This window comes from Penicillium odoratum (assembly GCF_028828045.1).
Source record: "Penicillium odoratum strain IBT 22623 chromosome Unknown utg000004l_segment0_segment0, whole genome shotgun sequence".
In the NCBI taxonomy this organism is placed as follows: Eukaryota; Fungi; Ascomycota; class Eurotiomycetes; order Eurotiales; family Aspergillaceae; genus Penicillium; species Penicillium odoratum.
The window spans coordinates 2,888,647-2,907,006 of record NW_026643146.1 but is presented as its reverse complement, the minus strand read 5'-3'; the positions used below and the strand labels follow the sequence as shown (position 1 = coordinate 2,907,006).

Here is an 18,360-nt window from a genome sequence, read left to right as displayed (position 1 = left end):
GAAGAGAGAAGCAAACATCCAGAATGACGAGGACGTAGCACTGGTATGGGCAGGTTATTGCGATAACGGACGGAAAGGGCATAAGGCATAATATACAAGGATGCATGCAAAGCAGGGTGATAAGAAAGCAAAGAGACATAAGAGATAACCGAACACGAGAAGAAAGAAACGTAACCGGGAATCCAACCACTATCAATGATCAAGAGGCTTGGCGGGAGAGTAGGGTGTATTTCTTGCTGTGTTCTTGGCATCGTCAACGTCAGCGTTGGGCAGCCGTGAGGTTGGTAGTCCTTCCACTCCGTTCCTTCGTTTCAGGGCCTTATCATTTAAATATCAACTAGGTAGAATTGGTAAAATAATACCATAGTTTCTTTCGAAGACGGCATATGCGTTGATTCGACACGCTCACTCATATTGCCTAGTGATCCTTGAAATACGCAGGAATCAGACTATACAAAGTTGTGGATGCAAACGGCTATCCGTATTCTCTGCTTGTCTTTGTTCTCCATTTGAGGTAAGAAAAGTTTTCAAATCCACGGAAGACGAATATACGGTACGAGCCTCGGAGACTGGCCGAGACTCTAGAGAACCCGTGTTCCCTACGAAACCAGAAATTCCGGAACCTTGAAACTCCAAATAGAACTTGGCTTATAGTTTCTCACGTTTAAGAATCACTCAAGATTGCCTGTATTAACAGCGTTTGCGCAACAAACACACTATGATTTTTTTTACGAACACTATTTTCACAAAAGGATATTTAACCATATACCATGTCTGAATTTCATCAATCAAACCCACAAGAATCTGATGACGAATCTCGGATCTATGTAACTTATGAGGCTGCAACATCTGAGCTACGAAAGAAACTGATTCGCCAGGAAAAACACCTTAGGTTCCAATATCAGCTCATCAAAAATGCTTTCAATATGATCGCAATTACGCAAGTAATAATTGGTGCAGCTATTACCGCACTGGGACCGTCAGGTGGTGATCACATGCTAGCGATCACAATTCTAGGAGCTCTCAACACCTCTATTGCCGGATTGCTAGCACTGCTCAAAGGAAGAGGGCTCCCGGAGCGATTGAGGAGAAACATGATCGAGATCGCCAAGGTTTCGGACTTCATTCAAGAAAAAGCGACCTTATTGAGATATGGCAATAGCGGTGTCTGCAATGACGGAATCTCACTTCTATTACAGGAGGTTTACCAGGCATATCATTCTGCACAGCAGATCATTGAAACAAACGAAACAGATACGTATGCTGATGGAAGGATTTCCCAAGCTTCTGCCGTCGCTATAGAGGCGAATCGTTCTTCAAGTCAAATACCTTTGACCAGTGAAAAGAATGGAAAGGCACGCCAGACGGATGAAGAAATGGGAACTGTCAGTACACATGCATAACAAAAGGAACATCTGTCAGGGTCAGTAGCAACGGACCGAAATTTATAGTGCCGAGACTAAAATTATATTAGTGCCTTCTTCCATCAGTTGGATTACCTCCAGATAATCAAGGGCAACTTTAACACGTTTTATACGAACACAATATAAATGTTGTGATATTGTGAGAAAATTAATCTATATGTGCTCTAAGGAACTGAGAGTTAAGACGCCTACGGAAGCCAGTAGCGGCCATGTGGTCAGATCATTATTTTTGGACTGTATTATACCAAAATATCCATAATTTCAGTATTATCCAGTACTAATACTTACCTAGGCTCATTTCAAACTTGACTGCCTGACCCATAGATTAATCTCCCACCAGGGGGAATCGAGTCCCTTCTTAAGCGGACTTATATACTCTTAAAGATATCTGTGATACTATTTATGACTATAGGAATAGGATAACGCTGACTAGATCTATTAGAACTTCAGAAATTTAAAGACCTTTTTTATTAATATATACTAGGCGGGAACCAACATATGTAAGATTGAGGGACTATGTAACATGCACAGTCGTTTGCTCCCTTGTGAATAACCGTTTTCGGTACCATTTTTGCCTGGTTTTGGGAATCTGACCACATGGCCGCTACTGACCTCCGTAGGAGCAGAATATAATAAACCCTTGTCCCCGCCAATGAATTCAAAACCCAGCGTTCAGTGGATGACCACCCGTTAATCTCGGGTACGCCACATGACGCGTGTCGATCATCCGACCGCGAACCTTTGATCTAAATTGATCCCTGGTATCGCCATCCACGGCTATTCACCTCTGAGGAGGTTGCATCTTAGGATCACTTACACATGATTCCTACAAACCTTGACAATCGGACTCGAGAACGCGATACGTGGGAAGAGCGACAGATCATCCTGGGTTATTCTATTTTAAAACGTTGGTTCAATCAGTAGTTTACTACTCCTCCGACCAGAAATTAGTCTTAGTCTCGTATTAGAAAACCATTGGGCTCTTAGATCAAGCAACAGGCAAAGAGTGACACGCACCCGATGGTCGGCCTAGCCTTCTACGTGAAAGGAGTATCATATCTCCATAGCATCTGAGGGACTGCAAAGCTACATATAGAAGTTTTACAGGATACCATTTGATAGCTTGATTATAGAATTTAAAGGTTGAGCGCTAAGAGCAGTCAATGAGCCGTCACTCAGGAGGAAGAACAATTCTTGACTAGCGGAACTTGATGACATCTACTCTAGAGTTTAATGTTTTGTCAGCTCCAAATACTTCTCAAACAAAAATTATATTTAAACTTGTGTCAGTTCTGAAAACCAAGAACTTAATAGCATTTTGTGGAGTAGAATATATTGTACATCAATTGATAACTTTTGATACTCAAGCAGACATCAATGCTAACAGATGCTTTTCCACGTGAAACAACATCACAAAGCCGAACATTTCTATTGCTTCCCTGTTTCAATTATGGTAAACGCAACTCCCCTAACCTCAATGATACTTAACCAACATGGTTTCGCACTGTAGCTCGCTTAGTCCACACAGACAAGGCTTCCACCATTCTTTAACATAATTAGCAATAGTTGATGCCAAACCATACAGTATAGGGCATGTTTTACCTGGAGGGGAAGATAATTACTACAGCAGCCTTGGTCAGGTTTTGTGCCTTGACAGAGAGTGGGACCAGTTTCCTCTGAATTTGTCAGGTATGTTTCACTGGAGTGTCATATAATTTGACTTACCCTGGCAATCGCTTCCGAGTGCCGTAATAAACAAGAAATTGAAATCGAAAAAATCTTGGCAGCAGAACCTGGTCTGACCAGGCCCACATGGCGGCGCCCTTTTCTCTAAGTTTGCGGGTTCTGGAGCCGCAGGGGCTAAGCTGACCAGGGCCAGGACTGCAACGATGCTCTTGATTTGCATGCTGTCTTCTCAATGAGATCAATAGAAGAGAATGAGAACCTGGATAAGAATTCCTTCAAAGGCTTGCTTCTGTGTGCTTTCGAAGAACATAATGCCTGCTTAAATAGACTCCAGGCCTCAAGTACGTGGCGTTGCTATGTCTCTGTTGCTGTCTCGTATTGACGTAGTGACACAGCTGAAAAAACCTGCCCTCAAAATGGATAAGCTTCATGTTGGATTTGAGCGTCATGAGATGTGGCGTTATCAATGGTCTAGATTATATAGACAAGTGTGTCACTATCCAGCTGTCAGAGGCGAGATTCTCTGGTTTGCTTAAGGCTAACTGCTGTGGAAGGATTGACCGAAATGACTTTATTGGTCAAAAATGAACCAAAATTAGGGAGTGTAGTGTAGGAGCGTGTCACTCAATAATGTCTTCGAGGTACTAGATGTACTAATCCCCGCAACAGTAGGCTTGGCACTAGGCTTAAGGTTTGGCATCATAGTTTAATCCCATTTGAACATCAAATTTGGGATATCACTGGTGCCCTCATTTTCAGGTTCTATGGTACATCCAAACTTGAAACCGCGCGAAGACCGGCATTCCGCTTTTGGATATTCTACAGGTTCTAGATTTACTCAGAACGCGACCAAAGACAAAGAATGGATGCGAAGTGTCAAACCGGGTGGGGCAGGCACCGCACAGGGGCGCCGATGGCCCGCGACTTCGTTACTATACCGCACTCTTGATCCGCTGTTTTTGACACTAATGGCAGTGCATGCCGCTCTAGCGTCTTACCTAGTAAGCTTTCTTATGAGATTTTGTGGGAGATGCGTTGGATTTACAGTGGGGTTTACAAAGGGATGTGGCAAAAACAGCATGATTGAGAAAGTGGGTTTACGAGGGCGTTTGACAAATATACGAGGGGATATGAGGGCAAACTGGCGGGCGTGGGTGGCTGAATTTGACATGTAAAACAAGAAAATTAGCTACTTTGGAGCCAGTACGGCCGCTGTCAACTCGGGAAGAGCCCCTTACGGTGTCTGATATTAGAGTATAATGCATTTCTCTCTCTCTCTCTCTCTCACACAGACGAAGAATGGACTTAATCCTGTATTCTAAGTCTCACCTACGAAATACGGGAATGTTGCTGGATAAGCGTATCATTGACTGCTCTTACCACCCAATAGGCGGTTCCATTGTATGGGATTAGGCAGTAGACTGGTGACAGAGACTGGCCCTTCTGGCTTATGGGATTACTTAACAAGATTGTACCGATTAGTCCCCCAAAGAAGGGAAATCTGGAGCGGGTAAAATCCACCAGTCAAACCTTACATGATCTCCCATGGTTCCCATACTATGAGATCTACCGGAGCATCAAGCTCTCGTATTACTTTAAAATCGTGTAGGCTAATATAGCTGCAAATACGAGAAAATTGGGTTGGTTTTCATTCGGATTTGAGGACTTTGCTGCGAGCGGGGTGTCTGGGTGTTTTTTGGTTCAAACTAAGTGTTTCTAATCCACCAAAAAAATATGCCACGAATCATGAGCTTGGGGATTGAGACAGAGACTTAAATGCATATTTCCTGCTAGGCCAAATCACAGGACATCATTGCATTCTTAAACCTTGAGGCTCCTTTGAGGAATTCTCCTGTAATGATGGCTGCGTTTGATTTGCCACCGTGGGTATTTCTCCCGATTCACCCTTGAGGACAACATTCCGCTAGATCGTGTGTCGCGAATGGAAACATCCTATTAACTCCCTTTGTCCGGAGAATATGATCATACACACAAATTGACTCGCAGGCCAGCTGAACGTTTCTATTGCCTCCCATCATGCCGCCCAAATCAACGCAGCTAGCATCCCGGCCTGCAAGTTGAAAATGTATCATTCTTTGTGCAGACGAAGCCTGGCTTGCGTCGGATCTGGGAGATGCGTCCGTTTCATCCAATGTGGCGAGAATTACTCGCACTATCGCGACAAGTGGCCTGGATTCATATGGCAATATCGTTCAGCAAACTGTCTCATATCATTCTGGGCTGGGAGCTGGAGAAATATCATGATAGAGAAGGACGCTTCTTAGTGGTTGTCAAGATTGATAACTAACCAGTGCAATCTGCATCTCGGTTCGGGCTTCATTCACTGACACTGACAGGAACGCACACCCTACCGAGCCCCAGTATAAAAGGCTATGCTGGCTGTGGGACATCATATTTGCAGTGAATTCTGTATTGATGATATCTCCTTGCAGAAGCTCAGTTCCCTATTCCTGGGCTTGGACACGACACCCGTCACCCTCCAGGAGAATGTAGAATGGGATATGGTCGGATTGTTAGATTTTTCCGTTGAATCAATTTAGTAAGATATGCGCTGATTAAAGGACGATAATAATAAGCACCTCCAAGTAGGAAGTAAGCAACAGTGAGGAAACCATTATGGTATGTATATCTAATATTATTTTTCAAATGTGAACTATCGGTTTGGTCATTAATTGTCTTTTGACTATCAATTGAGACCTTACATAATAATCAGGGAAGCGGTGAAATCACATCGAGAAAGCTTGATGAAAATTTCAATAGATATGGTGCTTGCCTACCCTGTCTCTACTTAGACTCAATCTTACTCGCCTCCGTAGTCATTGCTAGGAGCTCTATATGGAATATGTAGTCCATTGATGTACTCATATCTCAGATAATTCATCGATCCTACTCGAGCCCTGAAATTCTTCAAGTTTTCTTTTAGAGCCCCTGTTGGTATGTGTGCTGCTTCCAACAGATTCCCAGGGCCCGAGCTCCGCTAGGGGGCGAATGTATAAAATCGGATCTCTGCTTAGACTTGATTCTCTTGTGGATTGTGTGTACCACGAATTGCCGATCTTGTTGAGAACAATCTTGAGCTCGTCAGAAGATCCATCTCCAGGATTGATGTGTTGCACAACCCGCGTTTCGCTTGAGGAATTTAAGATTGACGCTGGAAGTGAAGCAATTTGTCGTTCCTCCATCCCGCGCTGATTGCTAATCTGCTGGATATTAATTTGGCCATTGGCAGACTTCACGCGGGCAATTACTGATATTGAGGTTGAGCCATTAGGACTGCTGCTTAAAAAGCTGCCCACGCGTAGTTCTTGAGTTGGAGTGGTTTGCATCGGTTCGTTGAGAAGTTGTTGCGGCACCATAGATAGGTCCCTTTTGGTGAAAACGCTATCGCCAAGCCTTGTCACTTCTATGGCATCGGGATTTTCTATGGGCGGTATTCCTGCTTCTGTCACCAGGAAGTAGACAGGGCGACCAAGATGCTTGTAATCTTCTTTTCCGAAGAGGAGTCTCCCACAGTTAGAAAACCGGAGCTCTCCAATCTCTTGGTGGGTGAGATTTATCCCAAGGCCTAAAATTCGAAAGGTGAGTGACTATATCGGAAAGAAGGTTTTGCATTATGCTTTTCAGGAAAGAAGGGCTGACCAATTTTCTCGTGGATGAAATCAGATATATAAGTTCCCATCATAGGCCCGCTCCAGGCAACGAGCGTTAAGGTGGGATGAAAGGCCACGATTAAAGATGACGATGCTGATTCGTAATTAGGTATGTCTTCTCGGATCAGAGGCGAATTGGAAAAACACGGAACATCTCGCCTCCAAATTGGCTTAGAGGTGGAATCTTGAGCTAGGCCGAACACCTCAAGGGTCTCCCCACCATCCAAATGTGGTGGCTCACGATAGCGCCTCGCGATATGATAAGCAACAAACTCACTGCACGGCGAGAATTTGATGCGGTAATCATGATAGCAAGCGCTGCCTGTTTCCTGGGTCTCTAAAGACTTAACCCACCATTCGACAGTCTTGCTCGGTATTTGGTTTATCTCAATGCGATAGATTGAACCTAATACGGCAATGAAGTCGTGGTTTGGCGAGAGTGCCATGGGGAAACCAAACCGTGGTTTGCGAAGCGCATCATAACAAAATGACTTTCGAAGTTGATTTTCCACTTCCAATGGATTCAAAGGAAGATCTTTCGGGAAGGCGACTTTCTTTCTGCTGATCAAGTCCCAAGTCTCGAGGCGTAGAATCCACCCCGATGCAACCTTTTTGAAGTCTAGACATGAAGGAAGAGAAAGCCTTCCTGCAGTTGTCTTGCCTGAATGCCAATATTAGTCACCTAGATGTTGTACAACACATTTGGAAAAAGAAGACACGCAATCCATTGAGACCAACGCATTGACGACTTACTCTCAATTTGAAGCAGAGAGGAAAAATCCCTAGTTCTGTGAGCCACTGCATGGTACATTATACAAAAACTGCAAGCCATACCTTGAAGCCCATACACTGCAGACTAGTAAACTCTTGCAATCAGTTGAAAGCTCGGAGATGACTGCCACAGGCGAGTCCGTGTCCCACGGTGTAGACGACCCGGTACCATCAAGCTGCTCTGGGGCTTCCTGTTCACAAACAATAATCGTTGACCGTGAAGACTTGAGGGGGCCGCCAACGCTAGAACAGTCTGTCATCCCGGTCCAGACATGGTGAGGGTGGGAATTCAGCTCTTGATCAAAATTTGACTGCAGGTCTTGAAAGTCTCTGACAAACCTCTTGGTGAAGCCGACCAGATCTTCGTCTTTTGCTTTCAAAATGTGTGTGTTGGCAGCATCAGCCCACGATATTAGTCGATGAAAGCTATCCCATGATAGGTAATCCACGAGATCTTCGATCCGCGATAAGGCATACGCCAAAATGTCAGCATGGTTAAGATAATTTGTGATCTCCAAGCCCTTGAAAAGTGTCAATTTGCGACGCAGAATGGTGTCGCTATCCCTTGCAAGTATCAGAACCTTCACCAGGGATGGCTGTAGCGATAGTCTGAGAAGAAACGGGGCTATTTGATCGCGATCTTGGCATTCATCAAGGCCATCAATGACGATAAAAACGTTATGCAAGCGACGAAGCGTAATTTCAAGCAGTTGCATAAGTTGTGAGTTTGAAGTTGCTATGGGGGCAATGGACTTGGAATAACAAAAGCAATACGCGTCAACGACCTCATGGTTGTCTCTGTGTACGTGGAGAAGCTGGGCGAGAATGGAACGAAGAATATCGGCCGTTCTGGTGCTTTTGGTATAACTGCAGAAGTAATGGGCAACTGTCGGTTCTTGTTGTAGGAAAATCAGGTCCTTTCGCGAAAGGAGATCCTCAATCAGAAGGGTGGTAAGCCATGTTTTTCCACAACCCGGATTTCCTGGAACTAATATTAGTTAATTCTCACTACATGCGATACTGCAAATGAAAGCCATACCGTATATCCACAGAAGATTATTATTTGGTTTTCTTCCTGTAATCTCCTGAACTCGCTGATTTGATTTGTTCATTGTCGAGTTCCCACCCATGCTTTTTAACAGCACAGAATCATCCAATATTTCGCTCTCCGTGAATGTTTTTTCGTGTGAAAAGCATGTGAATTCAAGGTATTCTGTTGATTGAATAATCCAGAAACCGGTCTGAGGATGTCGGGATTCAGAGATGTGGTCAATCAAATCCTGGCAGCTCTTGGGGTCAAGCCAATTAAGGAGTCTTCGAAATGCCGCCTCTGAATTGCCATCAAATGTCAGTCATGGAGAACTGGGCAGAATATAGGGAATAGACTTGAATCTCCATAATACCTTTTCTCTCCTCCTGTTGAGCGAGCAGTAAGGATGTTGTTGTTTTGTCCAGCCGTGTCAACATTTCTCTATCTTGATTGGAACTTTTCGTTCGAGCTCGGCATCATCTTGCGCCCTCTTTGTATTCATCATCGAGGATAAAAGAACCCGACTCTTGACTTTCTCATGATGCTCGTTGAAGCGTTTCAAAATATCGCCAAATCGCTGATCGAATGGAGTCCATGTGATAGTCATTGCGATCTTCACAACTCGTCTTGGCTCTAAATCATAGCAGCTGTCAGATGCTATAAATTTGACATATGATTGGGAAGGATAACACATACTTCTTTTTTTGGAAAAATATACCTGTAGCAATGCGAAGGAAATCCATGAGATCCTGGTAGACATCAACAATACTTGCTTTCAATTGGTCATCTTCCTTGAACAAGGACAAATATTCGCCATAGTCTGGCAACGCGAGGACCATGCCCTCGATCATCATGGCCAATTTATCGAAGAACGATGAAAAATCTGCCACCAGCTGGAGCATGTGTCAGCAATCCCAGGCATTGCAGCCATGTGTTAAAAATGTCTAGGGCGTACTTGAAAGAGTAGACGTAGCCCCGCCCACACAATAGCTGACACAGTTGGATCCGCCTGAATTGCAATGTCGATGGTTTGGAAGAGGCGTTCCAGCCGACTCATGCATTTCCTCATCTTCTCAGCCACACTTTGAAGTTTAAGTCGAGCCATGTACGAATTTTGAATCATCATCACGGCATCCAACACCTTTTCAGAAGAGGCATTCCCCAAATCAGCCAAAAACTTCTATTTCTCATTTGCATCTAAACTGAGCGAGGTGACGTAGGTTTCGACGGATGAAAGCAGCGACGATGTTTGGCTTGATGACATCCCGCAGTTGGCCGCTGCCGGGGGAAAAGGTCGATGGATATAGTTTGCCAAATCTTGAACTCTTGATTGTGTTGCGCTTGCGTTGCATAAAGGTCAATCAGACAATTTTAATTAAAAAGCAGGGACAGATGAAGGATGGCGAGGAAATAAGCGAGTGCGGGCGGTTTAGGGGTGACTGGTAGCACCCTAGTCAGAGCGACGCACATGATTGGTCTGAAACGCCCTTACGATCTGCTGCGCTACGGCCTGTTCAATTCAAGATCTTTCAGCCGGAGTAGCCAAAGGAAAAGTTTTCAGCATCGGAAAATATGCACGCAGGTATTTGGATAGCATTCGGTATAGGAATTCTTTTCGATCGACATCATGTCAATGTATCTACATAGACTTCGGCATAGGGCGGCCCATTAGGCTAACTCCTTGTGAAGGCAATCGTGCGGTTGATATTTAGGATCTTGTATGCTGATGAAGCCTTGGATGATTGTCCCTATGAGAAAGGACCCGCTGACCGTATTGGTTTGCTAAGCTAAGATAGATATCTGCCCTAAATTTGAGCTTAGAACCATACTATTCCTTATTTGGATGAGTACTCTACTGATAGTTATTCATCTCTTTGAGACATAGCCTTTAATACAACTAGGAAAGGCAGTCATCCTTATTGTTGTATCTCTTGGGGGTTTCTTGGATCTTCTTAGGTTGGACACGGATACATCGGTAGTTTGGATCTGAATCCCCTCTCTCGGTTACTATAATATGTTAAACGTTGTGCTGGTGAGAATCAACATCATGTAAAGTCGACTTTCACATAGTCAAAATTCTCATTTTACCTTTGAATTATAGGCAATGGAGGGAGACGAATATGTTTTTGGATACATTGGTTCTTTGTACCCTTTCCTTTATCTTTCTTTTTTTTTTTTTTTTTTTTGCTTTTTCGTATCTGTTTTTCCAGCTAGACAAATTTCATTCCTTTCCATGGAAACATATCGAATACATCTGTCTTGACCCAATATCCTCTAGTGCCCTCGCGATCAGTCTCCGCAGAATACAGATCGTCCATAGCCCGCCAGACGGCAATCTCCGCATCTCGGTTTCGATCCCAGTCCCCTTCTCGTATAACCTCTCCTCGCATCCTCGCCTTTTCCTCAAATGGCGTGAATGCACGCAACGACGGCAAGAAGTGAAGGCCTTCCCCGCGGTCGTCCGCCTTTAATGACAGCCGCTGCTGTATCATTATACGATATAAGTCGTCGGTGCGCGGTAATAATTTGTCTTCAAGGAAATTGGTCACGCTAGTAGGAATCTCGTTATTCGAGATACTAGCGTTTCTCGCGTCATCATCATCGGTGAGCGGAGCCACAATCTCCATAGTAGGATCTAGGTCTGTTTTGAGAACGAGGTAGACGGATTTGCAAAATTGAAAGTGATTTTGAAGAAGGGAGATCACAGAGTCCAGAACTTGTAGTTCCTGATGAGCGGCGCCAGCAGCGAGGTCTACTGTCTTCTTGTTGGCTGAAGTAGCTACACTATCGATAAGGGAATGATCACCCTGATGGGCCGGGCCAGACTCAGGCGCTACTATGGCGCATGCGCTATAGAGATGGGGGAGATAAACGTTGACGATCACCCTGTCAAGGCAGACTTGGTCATTTTCTGTGATTTGGTGGAATTCATCCCAGCATCTATCGCGTAATGTTTTTGTGAAATGAGTGTATACTCTTTTAAATATTCTCTGTTGGGCTGGGAACTGGGGAGTGCAGACGAAGCCTTAAACATACCTCTTCTTCCATAACACAGCCTTATGGATGGATTGTGATAGGCAGTTAATTTTTCCGCTTTGGGAAGTCAATAACGGGTGCAGGGCACAATTGATGACACCATTTCGGAGATGAATGTCCTTATCAGGTGATCTCTTGTCGGTGAATAGTTGCCATGGAGAACTTGCTCCAAAGCCGGAAGCGCGAATATCGACTTGAATAGTGCCAATCGTAGCTTTGTAGAGGCATTGTGTCAATTTCCCTGTTATTGCTTCGTAATCCATTGGTAGAGAGAAGTTCGGCTGATTTGGGGGGAAAAGAGCCGGAGACCCGGAACACGGCACTGCACAAGCACGGGTTATTCTGAAACCGGTGGGTTTTCTGTCCTTCAACGGGACTGAGACATTTGGTTCATTTTCGCTGACAGGTTTTCGTAGTAATCATTTTTGGGACTGCACCAATTAAGTAAATTCGGTGAAAAAGAAAGGAAAGTTGGAACATTGAAGGGCGGAAGCGGATAAAGTTATAGATGAGGGGCGCAATGTGAGGCAATTAGTGTAAGTGCACTGTGAGAAATGAAGATGATGTTCTGTGCAGCGACCGCTGTTTTGATTTTTCATTTTCTACTTTTGCCTCAATCCGAGTGTCGAGGATTTGGATTTTATCCGATATACTTAGTAATTTGAATCTAATGTACTCGACACATGTAAATGAAGCGGGTTGTCAGAGACTCAGGGTGCCCAAACACGGCAGAGAGCTCGCTTCCGTTGAATTAGTGGGGCTAACAATTATCAACAATTTTCAAGGCTGAAGGCATCCACAGTAGATAAATATGCATTATTACCCACAATATTATGAATAATACTAGGGTCCGACTTCTGAGCCTTGGATACTGGCTTTGTCTGCCAAACTCCCCACGAGATTGTTGCTGCGCCCGCCGCCACCTTTTCCCGTTCCGTTCCGTTAACCCAATTAGACTTCGGCATAAGCCCAATGAACTGGAAAATTTTTGTCCATGGGTTTAATGTGGATACTGGTGATACGGCTCCTTCAACAGACTTGTTATCTCACATCACACCTCCGTCCAATTCTGCATTCTCCTCGGGATGTCTCATAAGTTGTACAATTTGTTCAACGCATTTTCTCGAGTGCTGGCTTTAAATGTGCTCTGGCTTGTATTCATCTCAGAGCTATGCCATGGGAATTCACTGAGCCAGAATCATTCCTACACACTTGCCTCAGATTACCAGACAGACGACGTAGGAAGTATAAGAGCTGATGTTTCCTTGGCAATAGCCACCACAATCCTTCGTCCCGGGCCAACGCTTCCAGTCTGGCTTGACTACCACCTCCGCTGGGTGCAGCATGTAGTGATTTATATGGACGATCCAGATGAGCGGCCGTTGTTTGAGCAGCTTTGTGGGGATAAACCCGTCACACTTTTCGATGGATCACAAGTCGAGTCTAATATGACGCCAGAAAGCCGCCTCATTAAGCGCCAGATGGCCAATATGAGGCATGCAATCGCTTATCTGATGGAACGTGGCTATACATGGCTCATTCATATTGACCTGGATGAGCTGCTCTTTGGGACTTTAGTCGAGTCGCGCTCCTGGGCGAGAGACAATGATGTGGGCCTCGTGACCTTCACCAATCACGAGGCGCTCCCAGTCGACTTCGAGACCTCCGATCCCTTCAAAGACTGCGTGTATTTTTGGGTGAACGGGGTGGATCGTAACGCCAACTTTATCGCCTATGGCAACGGCAAGAGCGCAGTCCGCCTCGGACCGGGTGTTGAACCAAGAGGACCTCACTCTTTCTCCGGCTACGCTGGCCGTGCCCTCGCACCGTCAGGTGAAGAGGCGATGATATTGCACTATCCGTACCCTTCGTACAACAGCTGGCTTCGCAAGTTTAACCTCTATGGCCGTTTTTCTGACCACTGGTTCGCCGATCGCCAGGCGCCTAGGATCATGGACTTTATGTTGCAATCGCGAGACGCGGTCCAAATGGCGCATAAGACAAATGACTGGGCCAGTGCCAGAGCGTTTTTCTCAAAACGAATCCTTGATACAAATTCGAGAGAAGAAGCTATTCGCCAGGGCAAGATACGTCAATATATGCCGTTTATGGAAAGTTAAAAAGAAATATATAGCGAAGATATAACATTTATTAAAGGAAGAGTGAATAAGCATAACCTTCTCTCAGGGAGTCATAGTGTTCCATCTAACAGGGTTAATACATATATATTTGCATAAATCACGAGTACGAAATCAAAGACCTGAATAAAGTATGGAATGGGGATGGCCAACGCCACGTACTGAAATATGGGGCAAAGTAGCCTCAATGCACCAACCCAGCGCCACCACAGCAAAGAAGACCAATCAGATAAAACAATACAGAACAAGATACAGCGATCCCCGCCACAACCCGTGTGTATCCGTCAGCATAAACTCACGAATCCAAAGTATTTTAGAGATGGTCAGCCTCAGGCCCAGTATTGCATCTAGTCAGCTCTTGTACTCAGAAATTCTATCATTCTCTTTCAGTTAAACATATTTCTCTTTTCTGGATATAAGCCAGGACATGTCCCGACGCTTACTGAATGATTCTGGCATCGACCTGCGGCGTTGTCGGCCATAGCGGTTGCATTTCCTTTGAGGCCGCTGGGCATAACACCCGCCCGACAGTGGATAATGACACGAATGACAGTAGTCTGATTACGATCATCCTATCATTTGCGATGTTTCCGGCTCTGGGCTCTCTGGGTATCAGGGTCTACTCGACTTATGCCAGACGTGCTACAGGAACCGACGATATGTTCTTCGCTTTTATAGTAGCTATTTAAGCCCAGAACTCCTTATTGAATCCTAAATCTTCTGAAAGAAACTAAAACCAAATGAACTTGTGATTGATTTCTTACTAGTAAGTTCTGATCTAATTGTTATACATGCTCTCTCGCGATCTGACGAGATGATCCTCCCACGTCATTGCCATCGGCTACCGTTCGTGTAACCTCGAATGTCTGGTGGACATCCACTTCTATTTTCCCTGGATGTGTGGGATGCTGCATGGTCAATCTTTCCTCGCTACTGCTCAGGCTGGATGAACGTGGCCATGTACTTTCAACGTCTCTCTGGCTTTCGATATTTGTCACCATGACAGCCAGTTTATCTGGTCTCAAGTCGTTCCGGTTATTTCTATTTATCGACCCCAAAGACACCCCCTTTTGCCCACTGGCACCAGCGTAGCGCCCATAGGATCCTTTAGGGAATCCAGAATACGATCGACCTGCGCGCGAACCGAGCCACTGGCGAACCAGGGGACGGAGGGTTGCGAGACTGCCAGCAGTAATGCCGAGACCGATCTCGAGATTCGACCAAATGGCAATTTGGACGGTCATATCTTCTGCGAGTCAGTACTTCCTGAGGCTAAGGATCCGGAAATTGGTGAAATATGAACGTACACAAAAAGTCGTCTAAATCCTCAAAGGTCCATAAAAATGGGATACGGACGATCACGGCAGAGGATGCACTGCAGAAGAGGTCAGCTGTAGATTCCCCAACTCACAAGGCTGCAGTCACATACATGCAAGCCATGCTCAAGATTCCAATGACCACCAATCTTGTCCGGCGTTTCATCTGTAGATTGTGCACAACAAAGATTGGTAAAATACCCACAGTGAAGTCGCACATTGCGGCAAAAGCACTGTAAACGTATGACATGGCCACGATAATTTCCATATTGAGACAGTGGCCTTCGCCTTCAATGTTCACAACGGGATGATGTGCCATGCGAGTCCAGAAAAACTGCAATGGCTTGCATTGAAAGATCATTAGGAGAAAGAACACCAAGCCAGCAAGGACTGTTGCGCCCATGACATTGTAGAGAATCCACATGTGGGTCTTCTTGACACAGATTCGCATGAGGAACATGCAGATTGAAATCTTGCAGAAAATGGATGCGAGAGAGAACGCAACTTCGCATAACCACCAGTACTATTAGAACAAATCAGCAGGGGTTATCAGGAAAATTAAGGGGGTTCATCGTACCTTCATCGCGACCACTCGCTCCTCTGGTTCCAGACTATACCAGTGTCTCCCATTGCCATGTAACGACGCTCCGATCATGCACCCGGAGAACATTGCATAAAAGCACTACCCGACAGTCAGTAGGCCGGATTTCAAGGCAATCAGAATGGGGCAAGTTACCATAGCCACCACCATCGCGGCATCATCCCATCCGAACGCCTTCACCAGCCAGCCACGGACATAACACCGGAGCATCACGGCCACACATGCTATCGACATGAAAAGGGCCGCAACGACCTTGATCGCTAGGTTTTGTTGATCTTCATCGCTACTCATCCTGAAGGTTAGGGGGACATGTGGCGGAAGGATTCGGCGTTGATTTCAAATCCAGAAAAAACTTTGAGGGTGACCAGAGCGGAGATCTAGAACACTTGTTCCGTCAGGGATAATTTCAATGCGCTAGAACTCGCTTGCCACCAGCGAACGGCAATGATTGACAGAGCTAACTCTCGTTAGCAAACGGCGTGAGCCGCAAAGGACGTGAGATCGCCGCAGAATGCCGGCGTGGGGATCGTTCGGTATTTCGGGAGGTCTCGCGGACCTTTGGACCACTCTGGCAAATGGTAGCCAGGGAATATTCGCCTACGAGGACTGCGCCATACATTACGCCCAATGCACCTTAGCGTGGAACTCGATCCCCACAGCGGGAAATTGGAGGTTCGAAGCGGTTTCTAAACTAGTCCGATTTAGGACTAAGGGGCTTACCCTCTTAGGTGCCACCTCTCCTTTTTTCTTCACACTCCACAATACACAATGTTTTGTGTTCTCGCTCGTTCCGTATTGATCCAAACAACAGATTTTGGCACTATTACCATGGCAGTGGGCCCCGAGCAAATTAAAGCTCAACTGAGGGAACAGATTCCGCCAGTAATTGTACGGGCGAGACCAAGGTGTGATTAGAGGTGAATTGGCTTCAGATTTCAGCTGTAATGGCAGGGGGCTCTAGTCTAGCAAACAAACTGACTATACGGTTCAAAGACCCCATAGCATTAGTTTAGATAAAGTTCAATAAATCCAGATGATCCACGTGCAAGACTATTCCGCGAGACCTACGGAGTACATGACACGTGGAGTCCCTGAACTATGTGGGGCATATTGACTTTAGTGAAAGAAGGAAACGTTAGTGAATATTGTGAGGATGCGATACATCGATAACAGATAACAAAGTAAGCGCAATGATAAAGAAAGATTAAGGTGCCATTCGCGCTCAGGGAAAACCCAGTGGGGAATCCCCATACCCGGAAGAACCGAAAGATGCAAGTGATTAATTTCCCCTCATTAGATGCTCTCGATCGTCTGAAGCTTTGCATCTCTTTGAGATGCTTTCGTCATCTCCGGCAGATATACGGACCGCCATTTTCGCAGAACAGGCCCATTATACTCCCAGAGAATGATGAGACGTTGGGACATGACCGATTGAGTTATCCACTTCATCAAGGGTGCACCTACTCGCAAATCGTACCTCCTCTCGCTCCCCGATATATCAGCGAACACTAATCTGCGAAAGATCAAACCTAGACTAATCAATAGTGTCTATCTCGTCAGCAGAGCAGTAGGAAGACAAAATCTAGCTCTGCAAAGCCCATCGAACATGTTAAGAGCAGAGCACAACATCCATCTGACAGTATGGTGTGCGGAAATCTTAAATCTCAACAAGTCACTTGAGCGGCCGGTTGGCGCACGTCAAGCAAGTGAGGATTGGAATTGAAGACCAATAAGAGATCTCGGTGTTTCTCCCGCGGTGTTCCGTCCTCCGCCACTTTCACGCTACATATGCAATCAATTGTGACATCTTCCTAAGAATTATCTCCGCGACTACAGATGGAATAAGAGTTCCATTTGTCCCCACACCGGTAGGGTCGCTTACATTCAAACGACCAAAGAAGCTAATGGGTATTATCATTCGGGCTCCGATGGCCAAATTCCCTTGAGACCTACGGGCACGAGAGAGATCTTTGAGTCAAAGACCGGACGGTGGCTTTGCCTTCTACTTGGCTAGCTGGTATGAGTTGGAACAGAGAAGCAATGCATTAATCGCCTGATAAGGGCTGCCTGGCTTGAATGATCTCGATGTGATCTGCGTCTGTCAGTGCCGGAAAGGGTTCAGAGAATCAAAGGAGAAAGAACTTATCGGGGGTCTGCTGGTGGGATAGCATATGATATCTTCTTGATTTCAGAGGTTCCCAATGTGACAAAATCCGGCAGTGATTCCGTATGGCAGAGGACTGGGATAGCAGGCGGTATTTATAGACTTTTCAGCTTGCCTTTTCACCCATCTGCTTCTTTTCCATCGCCTCAGCCCTGTCTGTTCTCACCAAATGTTGAAAGACAATCGTGAAAAAGCTTGCCCAATGTGAGTCATGTTGGAACCAGTCTCAACTAATCTCTTCTTGAGCGACAATTCACTGCAGTTACTGATAATTCAACAAAAAAACCTCCTGCGACTGTGCTAGGACATTGACGTCAAGTTTATGGAAGCACCATCGTTGAAGGAATGCCGGCAATCCCAACGGTATTGCAGAAAACAATGCGGAGTCGCTTCGAAAATTTGTTTTTATTACGTCTAACCCTTCGGAATCATAATGAAGTGGTGTTTTTCCTCGAAAACAATTTTAGGGCTTTTTGTATGGAGATTCTTCCGCTATCGTCCAACGGAGATCACGTCTATGAGA

General features: G+C 45.3%; 5 protein-coding genes across 5 annotated transcripts; 2 read left to right on the top strand and 3 right to left on the bottom strand.

Annotated features, from left to right (window-relative positions):
- Positions 1 to 770: 770 nt before the first annotated feature.
- Positions 771 to 1,403, top strand: N7520_005358 (uncharacterized protein; the record flags this gene model as incomplete). Its single annotated transcript, XM_057139292.1, has 1 exon — positions 771 to 1,403. One exon carries the CDS (start codon positions 771 to 773, stop codon positions 1,401 to 1,403), a length of 633 nt encoding a protein of 210 aa, XP_056997499.1.
- Positions 1,404 to 5,931: 4,528 nt separating this feature from the next.
- On the bottom strand, positions 5,932 to 9,651 carry N7520_005357 (ATP-binding protein). The gene is made up of 9 exons (XM_057139291.1): positions 9,538 to 9,651; positions 9,301 to 9,475; positions 9,018 to 9,215; positions 8,592 to 8,882; positions 7,616 to 8,534; positions 7,535 to 7,563; positions 6,771 to 7,442; positions 6,174 to 6,696; positions 5,932 to 5,962 (listed from the first exon to the last, which is right to left on the bottom strand). Coding segments are annotated over exons 4-9 (2,235 nt in total). The 5' UTR covers positions 8,683 to 8,882; positions 9,018 to 9,215; positions 9,301 to 9,475; positions 9,538 to 9,651; the 3' UTR covers positions 5,932 to 5,961.
- Positions 9,652 to 10,792: 1,141 nt separating this feature from the next.
- Positions 10,793 to 11,881, bottom strand: N7520_005356 (uncharacterized protein; the record flags this gene model as incomplete). Its single annotated transcript, XM_057139290.1, has 2 exons — positions 10,793 to 11,522; positions 11,619 to 11,881. The coding sequence occupies 2 exons, from the start codon at positions 11,879 to 11,881 to the stop codon at positions 10,793 to 10,795; spliced, it is 993 nt and encodes a 330-aa protein (XP_056997497.1).
- An 822-nt stretch (positions 11,882 to 12,703) lies between these two features.
- N7520_005355 (uncharacterized protein) lies at positions 12,704 to 13,738 on the top strand (the record flags this gene model as incomplete). Its single annotated transcript, XM_057139289.1, has 1 exon — positions 12,704 to 13,738. One exon carries the CDS (start codon positions 12,704 to 12,706, stop codon positions 13,736 to 13,738), a length of 1,035 nt encoding a protein of 344 aa, XP_056997496.1.
- Positions 13,739 to 14,541: 803 nt separating this feature from the next.
- Positions 14,542 to 15,964, bottom strand: N7520_005354 (uncharacterized protein; the record flags this gene model as incomplete). The annotated part of the gene is made up of 5 exons (XM_057139288.1): positions 14,542 to 15,002; positions 15,064 to 15,131; positions 15,186 to 15,595; positions 15,650 to 15,754; positions 15,809 to 15,964. The coding sequence occupies 5 exons, from the start codon at positions 15,962 to 15,964 to the stop codon at positions 14,542 to 14,544; spliced, it is 1,200 nt and encodes a 399-aa protein (XP_056997495.1).
- Positions 15,965 to 18,360: the final 2,396 nt, after the last annotated feature.

Excerpts from the sequence above, each read along its gene's own strand:
- N7520_005357 (XM_057139291.1), bottom strand. The coding sequence starts at position 8,682 with ATGGGTGGGAACTCGACAATGAACAAATCAAATCAGCGAGTTCAGGAG. Across the intron at positions 7,564-7,615 it reads TGCAGTGTATGGGCTTCAAG|GGATTTTTCCTCTCTGCTTC; the intron begins GTATGGCTTGCA and ends TCACAGAACTAG. Across the intron at positions 6,697-6,770 it reads TTTCATCCACGAGAAAATTG|GCCTTGGGATAAATCTCACC; the intron begins GTCAGCCCTTCT and ends TTCGAATTTTAG.